The sequence below is a fragment of the Condylura cristata genome, unplaced genomic scaffold, assembly GCF_000260355.1.
Source record: "Condylura cristata isolate star-nosed mole 26May11 unplaced genomic scaffold, ConCri1.0 scaffold00011, whole genome shotgun sequence".
In the NCBI taxonomy this organism is placed as follows: domain Eukaryota; kingdom Metazoa; phylum Chordata; class Mammalia; order Eulipotyphla; family Talpidae; genus Condylura; species Condylura cristata.
The window spans coordinates 26,801,537-26,815,091 of record NW_004567112.1 but is presented as its reverse complement, the minus strand read 5'-3'; the positions used below and the strand labels follow the sequence as shown (position 1 = coordinate 26,815,091).

Genomic DNA, 13,555 nt, shown 5'->3' with positions numbered 1-13,555 from the left:
TACCAGAGACATTTTGTGGGGGTGGAGTGGGGAATGGGATCAAAAATGGGGGGGTGGGGAGGGAAGTGCACGGAATTATGGTGATGACACACGGGTGACATGGTAATGGGAAACCCGCGGGGATTACAATTGAGATGGAAAAAAAATGTACAAAATGATGTAAAAACAAACTGTTATAAAATAATAAAAAAAAATGTATTGTAACACACTGGTTTGCAACCCTGTATATGATTCTGAAGGAACATCTAAAAGTGTATATATCACACCACACCCACCCAAAGCACCCATAATTGCCCACCATGGTCCAGTGGGTGCTACCTTCTTTTGTTCCCAAACACCCACACTCCATTCTCTACTAGCCTCAATTCTACAGTTAGATTTCAAGGGCTTGCTATAGTTTAGTTTTCTCTGTTCCTTTGTTTCTTTATATGCCACATGAAGGAAATCATCCAATTTTGCCTTTTTCCTTTTGACTTATTTCATTTAGTATAATTCATTCCAGCCTAATCCATATTGTTGAAAATAATAAGATTTCATCTTCTTTTTATAAAGTTGAGTAATACACCTTAACCCACTTGTCCATCTGTGGGCACTTAGGCTGTTTCCATAACTTGTCTATCATAAAGAGTAATACGAGTGTGCATATCCCTTGAAAATAGTCTTTGCATCCTTCAGGTAGACACTGAGGAGTGGAATTGCTGGGCCATAGGGTAGATCTATTTTTTAATGCTTTGACTAACCCACACACTGCTTTCCATAGGGGCTGGGGCCAGTCTGCATCCCCGACAATGCACAAGGGCTGCCTTTATACACACCCTCACAAACACGCAACTTCTGGTCTTTTCTGAATGTACCATTTCATGGGCGTAAGGTAATATTTTATTATGGTTTTGATTTGTATTTCCCTGATGATAAGTGATGATAGGCATTCCTCTGTATTTTTGAAAATTACTATTGTCCATGCATATATGTGGTGGGGAGAGGGGAGTGGTGGGGACAGTTAGACAACATTTACCTCATCTGCCTCTAACTACATCTTGGAAGTTGGGCTCGACAGATGACATTGAGCAAACTTAAATCTATATGCATGTAGGAGAAGAAATAACAGTAGGGTTTCCCCTAGAAAGCCCTCCATCCCAACATCTCCCTTTATCTGGGGGGGGGAGATGAGAATGGATATCAGGGTGATGGCAGTCTTTGCCCAGTCACTAAGGCAGACCTGGATGAGGACCTACCGGGGCGCTAACAGCCAACAGGATGAGGGAAGAGCACTGAGAGGCCTTGGAATCTGCAGAGAAGCCTTTCAGTCAGAAACCAGAGGCTTCAGAACTGTCTGATTGAAGCTACTTTCATGAACTATTCCAGAAAATGACTCTGGTCTCTTTCATACAACCCACCATATCTGCATGGTGGTAACATCTAGAAATTGTGTGTCTGGAATATGTATAGTTCAGAGCAGTTTGGACAGGGCAGTATTTGAATACTAGAGGCTACAATTTGTGTAATATGATTTGCTGTGCTTCTAATGTGTCCTGCCCAACTCCTAAAAGGCTCACATGGTAGGTGAATTTGATAAAAGTTCTTCCTCCTACCAGATGCCCCAATTTTTGAGACACACACACACACACACAAAATTCTGATTTCTATTTCTCCAGGTATGTCCCAAGGAAAAGTTATTCCTGACCTAGTCTTCAGTTCTTGCTGTGTCTGCTGCCCCCCTCCTCTGCCCCCAATTCAGTCTCCTGCTAGTTCCTGGCACCCCTGGCATCTACCTGTTGCTGTTTCCTGCCTGAGCACTGCTTTCTCCTTGCACTGCCCTTAGCCTTTTAGTTCCCTGTACTTCTTCAACTTACACCTTAAGCACCATTTACTTCCTCTGGAAGCTTCACCGGTGGTACATGCTTTCAGAATGCTTCTTGTCATGGTTTATGATTATACAATTGTATGAGTGATTATCTTATGAATATCTGATGAGTAGCATTAGATACTTCATCTCTTAACATATCTCCCAGGTATTATCTAGCAGAGGCTTTCTTAGCCTGGCTTTAGAACTACTGACCTAGAAGAAATGTTTGTTTGGGAAGTTTGGGATTTCTTAGGCAGGCTTCCTAAAAGCCCCTTTGCTAAGGCTCTGGTCTCTTCCTAGAGCAGGACCACCCAACAGAAACATAGTGGAGCCACATACGTAGTTGTAAATGTTCTAGTGGTTACAGTAAAAGAAAGCAAAAGAAAAGAGGTGAAATTAATCTTAATAACAGCCTATTGAACCAATATATTCAAAACATTGTCATCTCAGCATGTTATCAATATAATTATTGTGAGCTATTTTATGTCATTTTTTTCCTATTCAGTCATCAACATCTTTGTGTATTTTTCTCATTTTAGACCAGTCACATGCCAAGTGCTCAACACCCACATGTGGCGTGTGGCCTGTGGCTAGTGCCTTAGACAGGAGTGGGTGGGGAGACCTAAACTGAAGAGTCTTGGCTTGGCCCATCCCTTGGTTCTTTACCAGATTGCACACCCACCCCACCCCTCAGAAGAGCTATGAATGGCCCTCCTTTGTCCATCTCAAGTACCCACAATGGGATCCTGACAGCTCTGATCACACTCTTAAAGGGCCAGCCTACCTGGGAAAGTCATCCTAGTGCCAGAAGCATGCTAATGAGGCGGGTGGCTGCAGGTGAGTGCACAGCAAGCTGGTGGGTCCCCACTGCGAACACCTGATGAGACACACAGTTTCTAAGCTTCCCAGGCAGAAGCTCCCAACTCCCTGTCCTCGGTCTCACTGCTCACAAGGGAGGGGGTTCAGTCCTCCACAAAAACTGGCTACCTGAAAGACATATCCTAAATCTCTTAAAAGACAAATGTTCTCATCTAAAAATGACATTTGCTATGACAAGAAGTTGCTGTTGACGAGATGCTATTCCTAGAACCGAATGGCTGCAGGATGGCTGGGGCACTATCCCAGTTCGGCAGGATCACCCTGGCCCCCATTGCTTTTGTCTCTGATTGCAGCCCTGGCATCCTCACCTCCAGAGCAAGCTCTGCAGCTTGCTGGGAGTTCTCCTGGTCAGAGCACCTGCCTGCCTGCCTCCAGCCTGCCTGCTTGAGGAATCGCATCCTGCAGCCCAGCCCTGCCTGCTCCTTCCGGCTCCCACTGGAATAAGGACTTGGCCCAGCTGTCTCAAGCAGCCAGGGTACTGCCCTTGTAGCGAGAGACATTTTTGTCTTGTCTGCTGGGGCAAATTTGAGCCTTAAGCATATCCCTCTTAGTAAAGGAATAAAGTTTTCCCAAAGTTGTCACCTGATATTTTGGCTCTTATAAGGCAACCTAGGGACACTGTAAAACATGGAAGGTGGGGTGAAGCCTGCATACCCACTGGGGCACCAAGCGTGTCATTGCCGTTTTGCAATCTCAGATCTGATCTCCAGAGCCCAAGACCCTGACTAGGATGGGACATCAGTCACAAAGATACCTCCGGAATGTCTGCCGCGTCTGACCCCCAGCTTGGCAGCCAGTTAAGTGTCAGCACGAGGCTGAGTGTCTGCAAGCTGTAGCCAAGAGACGCACACTGCCCAGATCCGCCCCAGGAAGTTGGACTTACCCCTCCTGGCTTGCCTGATCTTTGGGCTCAGCATGTTCCAGCAGCTGCCCGGCCAGAGTTGCTGGGCCGATCATGCTGTCATCCACTTCCCTTTACTCCTCCTCTCGTCGTCCAGTCTCCCCTGGAGCACCACTTGGGCCCCCATGGCCGCTGGCGTCACCAGAGAGGCTCCCTCGTCTCCCTCTCCTGGCTCCGGACGGACGGCTTTCCTTGGACTACGTAAACCTCAATGCATTATTTATCCATCCCAGAATTAATTCCCATCCAAGCGAACCATTAAGAGGCTCAGTAACCGCTGCTGATCAATCACTGGGCCAGGGAACACGCGGCGCTGTCCATCCCGGAGCCCAGCGGGCGGGCGGGGCGGGTCCGAGAGGAGGGCGGGGCAGCTGGAGCCGGGCGGAGCACGAGGTCCCAGCCGCGCTCCGCGGAACCCACAGTCCAGGCGGGCCGGCGGGCGGGTTCCAGGGCTCGGATCCGCCCTCTGAGTGGGGAGGGCTGGTGGGGGAGTTCGCCGCGATTGACGGACGCCGTAGGAAAAGCACCGACTGCGACCGCCCGGGGTCCGCACGCCTGGCCAACCCGCTCCCGGGAGGCGGAGTTCGTGGGGGGGAGGCCGCTCTAGGTGAGAGGGTGCCTGAGATTCCCCCAGGCCCAGGATTCCTCCAGTGCCCATCCTGGGAGACCAGCTGCTGATTCTTGCCGAGATAGTCCTGGGGGCACTTTCCAAGCGCACAGTTCCAGCAGTTTAAAGACAAGTGTGTCTTAGAAGGCGCACAGTCTACTCTAGGTAGCATTCAGAATTCGGGGGTGGTGGGGGTTGACTAGCAGGGAGGTGCCTATGAGGGATGTTAACTTCTGTCGGTAAGGGGACAGGAATAAGAAGTCGTGAAACAACTGGTTCAGGGCCCACACAGAGTAGGGTTTCAGAAACAGTTCGCAGGGTAGTGAATCCCTGCTAATTGCCATGTTCCTGATTACTACTAGCACCTGCCATTTACACATTCTAAAAAGTGTATTGTGTGGTTTTGAGGGAGTTCGGCTTCAAAGTCTTAAAAGTTGTCCACGAAATGCAATCACAATACTAGCTATCATTTATTTGTTACCTACTATATGTCTGACATTGCCATTGTTACTTTAATCTCATGCAGTATCTCATTTAATTCCCAAATTCCTTGAGGCAGGGCTTTTCAGATGAAGAAAATAAGGCACAGAAATATTTAATAATGCTCAAAGTGATACAATACTGTGGGACTCTGAATTTAGGGCTGTTTCTACAGTTCCTGCTTTCCTATGATACTAGTTCCTCCAGATACCTTAATGCCATTCTTATGAACAGCTCTTGCTAGAAAGCCCCCAATAAACTTGGTGAAAAAAATTCCTCATCCCCCACCCACTGTGCCTGGTTAGGGATTTGCCTCTGGGGCTGTTTTTTCTAACCTGGGTCCTGTGTGATCTCAAGTTGGAAGACGAGAGATTTGCACAAAGACCCCTATAGGCTGCAGAGCACACATTCTCCCAAACCCCATAGCAGCCCTATGTCCACTGATCCTCGGATGTCATACTGATGCATAATCACTCTGGCAACTGGAGGGGAGAGGGTCCCAAGACCAGCAGACCACTGCAGCTGTCCATGCTAGAGAGGACAGTTTCGGACTTCAGAGAAGAGAGGACAGGAGGGGGCTGAAGACTCACCAGGATGTGCTGGGTCAGGTGGGCTGGTGGAAGAGAGTCCATGGAGACCAGTTGTCTTATTCAGCACCAAGTCACCTCTCTGGCCGCCAGCCACTTCTCAGGGGATGAATGAGTATCTTGACATAAAATTCAAGGCCTTTCATGGCACTGTCCCTGACTTCCTCTGTGACCTGTCTCTTGCTAATGCTGCATAGTGTTGTGCCTCTGCACGTGCTGTTCTTGCCCTCTGGAATGCCCTTTCCCACACTCTCCCGGCCACATAAGCCTGATCATGCTGAGCAAATCCCCTGTGAAACTCTTGACTCTACCATGAAAAGGTGCTGTCAAGCACTTCCCCAGGGCTCTCCTTTTGTCCCCTGGACTGCTGATGTCCTCTTATAATCCCAGCCCTGAGACTCAGGCTCAACTCAGACCTGAGATCCCAGGCAGGGCTAGGCAGATCCAATGAATACCACTAAATGACATAATCACCACCCCTTTTCTCTCAAGTTGGGTAGAGGTCTGGTCAGGCCAGGGTAGAGACTACCCAGGAGGAATGGGGAGGATACATGGCTGGAAAATTTCATGTGAACTTTAGGGTCACAGGGCGAGGTCCTGGGCCCAGTGAGTCTGTCTTGAGCAATCACGAAGCCCTCTGAGTAATGTAGCCTGGACCACTTCCTCTGAGCCAGAGGCAGGAAAATGCCCTGAAGGCTAACATTGGGTCCACTCACACTTTTGGTTAAGAAACCACCCCCAGGGGCGTTTTTCTTGTGCAGCTGTTTCCCCCTATGACATTAAGTCACTGCATTCACACGCCTGCTTTTCCAGGGATTAGCTTGGAATTGGACAAAACTACAGAGGCTCTGGGCTCAAACCCAGAAGTAAATCTGGGAAAAGGGCAGGAGTTAGTCAGGACTCTGCACCAGAGAATGGTGGAGGGTGGGGAGGCAAGGGAGGGCTTTCCTTCCCTCTGCCCTCAAATTCTGGATGAAGGGATCCTTGGGGTCTGATTGGAAGATGCCAGTCTTCCCTGCAGCATCCCAGCCTTGCAGCAGGTTTACAAACCCTGCAGTCCTCCATGTGCCCACAGGGTTGCTGGGAGAATGGGGTGAGGAAAGAGCAAGGCCAGGGGATTTGCTGACATGACCGCCTTCTGCATAAGCTTTTATTTGAAGGGTCTCTCTCATCCCCTTCATTTACAGACAGGAAACCACTGAGACCGCAGAGGAAGAGAAATGTCTCACTTAGCACAGAGACAGAGAAGTTCTCCCCACCCCACCCCAGACTCCCCATCCCAGGTCTAGCCCAGCCCAGCCCAGTCATCCATCCTGTGCCTCCCTTCACAGGTTTCTCTTCCTTGTGTCATTTCAATAATTTTCTAGACCCTACCAGGTGTTGAAGGGTGACAGGAGAGACTCAAGAAGACAGAACTCTCTAGAAGGCATCTGCCTCTTGGTGGGGTATCAACATCATTGGCTCACAGCCAGAAAGGCTTCAGATCAGTAGTCCCAATCCTGGCTACACATCTGGGAGTCCTACCCCCAAAGGTTCTGATTCACTAGCCGGCAAGCAAAGGATCATCAGTTGTAAAAGCTTCTCTGGTGAGCCACCATGTGGCCAGGGTTGAGAAACACTTCTTTACAAGAAAACTGCAGACCCTGGAGCCTGGGCCACCAGAAGCAAACTTTGCCTGCTGTCACCACAGGGACACTGCTTCTCAGGAGGGAGAGGCGTACTTGTTAGCCAGTCTCGCAGTCAGAAAGTGGTAGGAAGTAAAATCAAGCAAGCACCTTTCTCCTTGGCTTCAGTGGTGGGACGCAAGCCAAGTTTCAAGATACTGCTCAAACAGTCTTGTGAAAAAGCAGCATCAAGGCCTCCCTGGTGGCAAACGGAGTTGAAATCTCAGCACTATCAAGCTATGGGCAGCTACTGCTGCCTGAGTTCCATCCCTGGCCAGGGAGGTGACCCACACAGCACAGCAGACCTCTCCTGTTTCACCTGCTGCTCCCCTCAATCATGTATTTCAGCAGATCCACCTGTTCTGCTTTTCAGTCTCTGGTGAATCCTCTCATCCTTGTAACTCTGGCCTATATCCCTATTTTTATAAGCACAAATAAATAAAACAAATCTTTTTAAAAAGAAGCTGCAGCAATAACAGCTGCCTCTAAGCAAACTATTAATTTCAAGGACAGACAGAATTCAAGGTTTATGGCATTGCTAGAACTTCCAGTTCCCAGGAAATAAAGCTCAGCATAGGGAACATTTTACAAGGTATAGATAACATCAGATAAATACATTAACTGGACGCTGACCCAAATTTTCTTTGTCTCTACAGAAATCCTTGAAATAAATATCATGGAAAAGCTCAGGATTAGGGCAACTTTCCCAGAGCTATCTGGAGGTTGTTTCCAGGCTCGAGTCCTCACTCTTGGTTCTTTAATGAACCCACTTAATATTTCTTGCCTCCATTTCTTTTTAGTGATAAGGGGCATTACCCCAAGAATCCACTGGCGACACCTCTATTCTCTGCAAGGTCACAAGGTGTGGCAGTCTTCCTTTGCCCAAGGGGCTAAGTGCCAAGACCCCGGTGGATGCCAGAAGCCTATGCATCCTCTTGCCTCTCATGGGTAAGCATGCGCCCAATGTAATGCAGACTGCTGATAAAGTTTACTTGACAAATTAGGCACAGAAAGAGCTTCACGGCAATAATAAAATAGAAACGTTATGCCAATCTACTGCAAGGAAAGTTATGTGGATGTGGGCTCTCTCTCTTTCAAAATATCTTATTGTAGGAACCTAGGCTGACCTCTGTGGGAAAACCCACAGACAAGGGAAGGACTGCTGTATGGCTGGACAGTCTGTGCACTGCACAAAGCTATCCAGCAGATGGGGTCTGGGGCTGGCTTTGGGCTCAGCGGGTAAAGGCATGTGTTCTAGCAGGGTGGAGGGGAGCTGCCTCCAGGAGGGTGAATCTTTCTCCAATTTTCACAAAGGTGCCATATAGATAAGAGCTCTGCTTTCCTGTTCTAGGGTTGGAGAAGAACAGAGTAAACTCTTCCAGAGGCAGAGGGGGAAAGCTCAGCTACCCTTAGACAGGGGCCACCAGGATGAGGGTGTCCTGATGTCTGCTTGGTCAGGGAGCTGATGCCCCTCTACCCCACTGTGTGCTGGTCCAGCCAGCAGGTGCCAGTTGCTGTGAGACCTAATGGTTAATTTTCAGGAATTTTGCAAGATAGTTTAACACAGACGTCACTAGAAATTAAATTACAGAAACTTACAACTCAGTAAGCTATATTAAAAATGGTAATACATATTCAATGGTCATTACTTCCTAGTCCTTTTACCTCATTGCTACTGTCTACATTATTAAGGCAATTTACATCTATCCTATCTGTATGGTGAAAATATTATTATGGTGGATTCCATGTGCTGTCTTGTCTGAGCCATGGGGCACCCAAACCTTTGGTTAAGCAATATTCTGGGTGTGACTGTGAGGGTGCTTCTGGGTGAAATTAACCTCTGAAGCCATTGGCTGAAGGGCAGCAGGGTGCCCTTCCTGCGGGAGTGTGCCTTGCACAGTCAGTTTCGGGCCTACAGTCTGACTACCTGGAACTACTAAGTCCCCTTAGGTTTGGTTCCTGTCTTTCAATTAGAACTGCAAATTGGCTCTTGGGTTTCCAACCCGCTGGCGTTCAAGTTGTAACTACACCATCAGCTTTCCTGGTTCTCCAGCTTGCCCACTGCAGCCTCAATAATTCTGTGAGACAATCCTTTATTATAAATTTCTTTATATATTAGTAAGTAAACAAATGGAAATATTAAATACACATGTAGACATACACTTATTCTCCTACTGGTTCTGTTTCCCTGAAAAGCTCTCATACGACTGTCCATTAGGCTGCATATGGCTTTGCAACTCCTTGGCTCAGCGACCATACTGGTAGTTTGAAACTGATCATGATGGCAGTTTTTACACCAAGGAAATGAGCAAGTGCTACCAATCAGTTTTCCTTCTGGAAAGCTGAGTGTTAGGTCTTTCCCAACACAATTCTGGTCATTCCCTACACCATCAACTCCCCACGAGTGCTGGCTCTCCACCCACATTTGTTCTCCCCTTCTTCTGGGCACGCCCAGATGCTCTAGACCTGGCCTACAGGGCCCCGTCCTACAGTCCCTTTGCAGGACTCCCTTCTGGTCAGCTGGGATGACAACACCTTAGAAGTCCCCTGTAGATGATGGCAGAGACCCTGCAGTCTGGGTCTCCAAGTGGCTGAGTGGAGTCGAGCCCCGCTGTCAACTTGTGACATCTCGATGGTCAGGCGACTCAGAGTCGCCATGTAGTTGGTATTCTTTGACATTCCAGCCAGTTTTCCCACAGGAAACATACTTTGCCTGCCTATCTTTGCCTACCAGAATCTGCCACCTTCTTCTAGACTCTGTTCTACTCAGTGGAACATACTCTGCCTGCTCAGTACTCTGGGTATATCTCTGTGATTACCTCTACCTGAGGTCACCACAGGAAACTTCTAAAAGGACTCCTGCCAGGTCCTAATAAGACCTTACTCATACTTTAAATATATAAAATTTAAATTACCTATAATTATTAGCCATAATTTAAAAGTCAAGCCATAGTTTATAACCTCTGTGTTGAATTTACACTATAAATTACACTTATATTGAATTTTAAATATTATTCCCAGATTTTTAAAACATGAAATTGTGTGAGAGTCATCAAAGGGGATCTTCTCTGCCACTCTGGTGAACTTGCCTGCTGGTGCTCTGAGCTGACCCTTGGTCTGGGGCATGTAGGAGCTGTCAGCTGCTGTTCAGATGGCAGGGTCAGATGGCAGGGTCTCTCTCTGGCCACTGTTCCTGGCCTCCATTCTGTTGCCTTGGGCCTGACATCTGTCTTTGTCCTTTGGTCCAATGTCTCCTTCAGGCACTGAGTGTGGCGTTTCATTTGTTTTGTCCACACACTGCAATGCACTGCAGCATTCCATACATAGCCCGGGCTGCCAAAAGGGTCTAGAACCCTGGACTCTTGCTTTTCTGGACTCAAATGTAATGTTTTGGGATTCTGGGCAGAGTCCTAAGGGCAAAGATGTAGCCTCCGGGATCATGCATTGTGAAAACCAGGCACACCAAAGTTCACAGCAGAATTCGGAGACTGCTTGGAAAGTCCCTTAGACGTGACATGTCTCCTGGGGCATGTCCAAGGGGAGAGGTGGCCTAGGGATTCCGAGCTGGATTAGATGAATGAGTGGTGACCAGCTGGGCTCTCTAGTGACAGATACGGAAATGAGAGTTTTATAGGAACTAACTAACTCCTTTTCAGGAAATGGGATAGGGAGAAGAAGGGGAATGGATAGGATAGAGGTCAGAGGGCCACACAAACTTTACAGTGTCCCTGCCAGTCCCCCTGGGAGCTCTGGAGTCAATGGCCCAGTAGAAGGGTTTAGCTTTGGGTGGAGGTGGCTAGGTCAATGAACTATTGCCTTTTGCAGTCATTGGCTGGGGCCTTCTTGAGAAGCGTGGTCGTGACCATCACTTCCTTGTGTAGTCATTGACTGGGGGCCACCCAAGAAGAGTATGAAGTGGCTTGAAAGCTGCAACTGACCCTAAAAGAGCTAACAGCTGGTGACTGTCAGCTTACCTCACTCTGCAGCTGGGGCCCTGAGCAGCTCAGCTGTGTCTACCATAGGGTTGTGTGGCCACACTTTTAAGTCTCTGTAAATGTTGGAATTGGGAAAACACTATTCCCTTAAAAATCTTTGCTCCATTTGGCCAATAATCTGGCCAAATGTAATTGGGCAGAGACTCTGACAGGTAAAGGTACCACTAGAGAGTATATGGAGCCCGCACATGGGCAGGCGCTGCTGTGGGCCCTGGGAATGCGATGGACTAAACCCAGGAGCCATGACTCTCCCCTGAAGCAGACAAGCAGAGTACCCACTGGTGTGAGTTGGGGGAGGTGCCACCAGCATTAGCCTGCCTGGGCTCAAGTGGCAACCCCTGTCCTTTTGAGGTTCTAACAAGGAAGCAGGTTGGAAATCCCATAAGAAGCAGATTTTAGAAAATGATGAATTACGACTTTGGCCAGTTTAGACTTAGTGAAAAACAAGTCTTCTCCCTTGTGAAAACACCTGCTTGTTATGGAAAGGCAGAGATTGGAACAGATGCGTGGAACGGAAATTTCCCAGGCGCCTCCTTGCTCCACTCACACCTCTCCCCAAGGTCAAGATTCCTCCTCAGCTCTACCAGCCCCTCCCCCTGGGCACATGACCTCCATCTGCTCTTCTAATCACTTCCCCTCCTTTGCATCATTTGTCGCTCCCTCCCTCACTGGCTCTTTTCCCTTACTCTCAAAATGATGCCGTCCCTTCCCTTCATCTGTTGCAGTGGAACAGAACTTGTTTGGGCTGTGCACCATCAAGTCCCTTCCTGTTCTGGAATAGCCCCCTCACCATTTCCTTTTAGGGAAGCTCTGTCCCTGCAGGTTGTGCGCCAAGGCTCGGTCTAGACCTTGCCTGATCTAATCTCGAACGTGTCATGAAAACACGTGTGTGAGTGACTAGCTTCTCACTGGGGCAGTGACAGTGTGCTGCCGTGGTGATGGTGCCTTCCAGCACAGTGCAGGTGTCCTGGCCATGTTACATCTGCCAGGAGATCGGCCTCGTGCTTCTCATTCTTAAGCTCTTTGGAATCATGATCATTCTCTTTTATTCCCCAAGATTGATTCTCCAGCTCCCAAAGGATATTTAAATCGCTGATACACATCCAACAAGTTCCCCTTTTCTGGCTTTAGTTAGCTGGGATTGCCTTGCTGTGATTTGTAACCTAGAGAATTCTAACTGATGCCCATATCATGCCTCTTAGCCCGTGTTTTACACATTCTTCTCTCTCACTTCCTAATCTCCCTAACTCAGTACAGATGGTGCAGTCGCCCACTCGTCCATTCTCTCACAGATAGCACTTCCTTCCTTATTTCCCAAGTTATACCACCAAGCTAATCATTGCTGTCTCAGTCTGGAAACCACAGGCAATACTTTCAGACCATCATGGGCAGAAGAGTCTAGCCTTCTGCTGCCTGTCTTAGTACCTCGGCTGAGGCTCTTGTTGGTCATGCACTACAGGAATCTCAGCTCGCCAGAAGATATGACTGAGCGAGCCCCTCCTGCCTCAACAAATACCTCTCTCTTTATTGCCTTTTATTCCTTATTTGCTTAAAATTTCAACCCTAGCCTGGGTTTACACTTCTGATTTTTCTTTGTTCACGTCTAGTCCTGACATACTGCTTACTTTAGCCTGCAGTGGGATGATATACTCACTATGCTAAAAGCAAAACTGCTGATAAGGAATTTTGCATCTGGCCACACTATTTTTCAAAAGTGAGAAAGCAATAAACACATTCTCAGATAAATAAAAATTGAAATAATTAATTGCTAGTAGACCTACCCTACAAGAAATAGTAGAGGGAATCTTTCAGGCTGAAGTGAAAGGACATGAGAAAATAACTCACATATTCTAGACAGTACTAATATATTTTTCTTTATAATTTCCTTTTTGTATCTGATTTTAAAAACAACAACATAAAACAATAATTATAAACCTAAGTTTATATGCACACAACAGGTGATATAACTATGTAAGTGGGGGGATGATAATACATAGTAAAAATTTTGTACACTATTGATTTTAAGTTGTTAGTCATCCAAACTAGAATGTCATTTAGTTAAAACATAACCCTCAAGGCAACCACTCAGAAAAAAAACCAAGGATACAGAGTAAGAGAAATGGCAAGGGCAATAAAAATGTATGCCACAAAAAACTATGTAGCACAAAATAAGTGAATGATTGAGGCTATGAGGAATGACATAGATACGATACATAGAAAAAACTAGCAAAATAGCACTTATCACTAAAATTACACTGAACATAAGTGGGCTATACTTTCCATATAAAAGATGAAGTTAAGCACAGTGGATAAAAAACGAAATGCTCCAACAACATTTTGTCTAAAAAGTGTTAATTTAGATTCAAAGACATGAATAAATTGAAAATAAGAACCGAAAAAGATAATCTTTTTAAAATAGTAATTTAAAAAAGCTGGTGCAGATGTTCTAAAACTAGACAAAACAGACTTTAAGACAAACGTTATTGTGAGAGAAAATGACAATGCATATTAATTAAAGGATTAATCTATCAAGAAGATATAGCGAGATAGACATATACACCTAATGTAAGAGTACCAAAACCTATGAAGCAAACAT

General features: G+C 46.9%; 1 protein-coding gene across 4 annotated transcripts in view; it reads right to left on the bottom strand.

Moving 5' to 3' along the window:
- ARHGAP22 (Rho GTPase activating protein 22) overlaps positions 1–13,555 on the bottom strand; it is a 142,076-nt gene that overhangs the window by 114,880 nt on the left and 13,641 nt on the right. Inside the window, exon 1 of one of the 4 annotated variants that reach the window (XM_012723703.1) lies at positions 3,609–3,944. The exons of the other annotated variants lie outside the window; for them this stretch is intronic. Within the exon in view, the coding sequence (XP_012579157.1) occupies positions 3,609–3,642 (34 nt within the window). The 5' untranslated portion in view covers positions 3,643–3,944. Of the gene's footprint in view, positions 1–3,608; positions 3,945–13,555 lie in introns of those variants that run through there. 4 annotated transcript variants of the gene reach the window in all.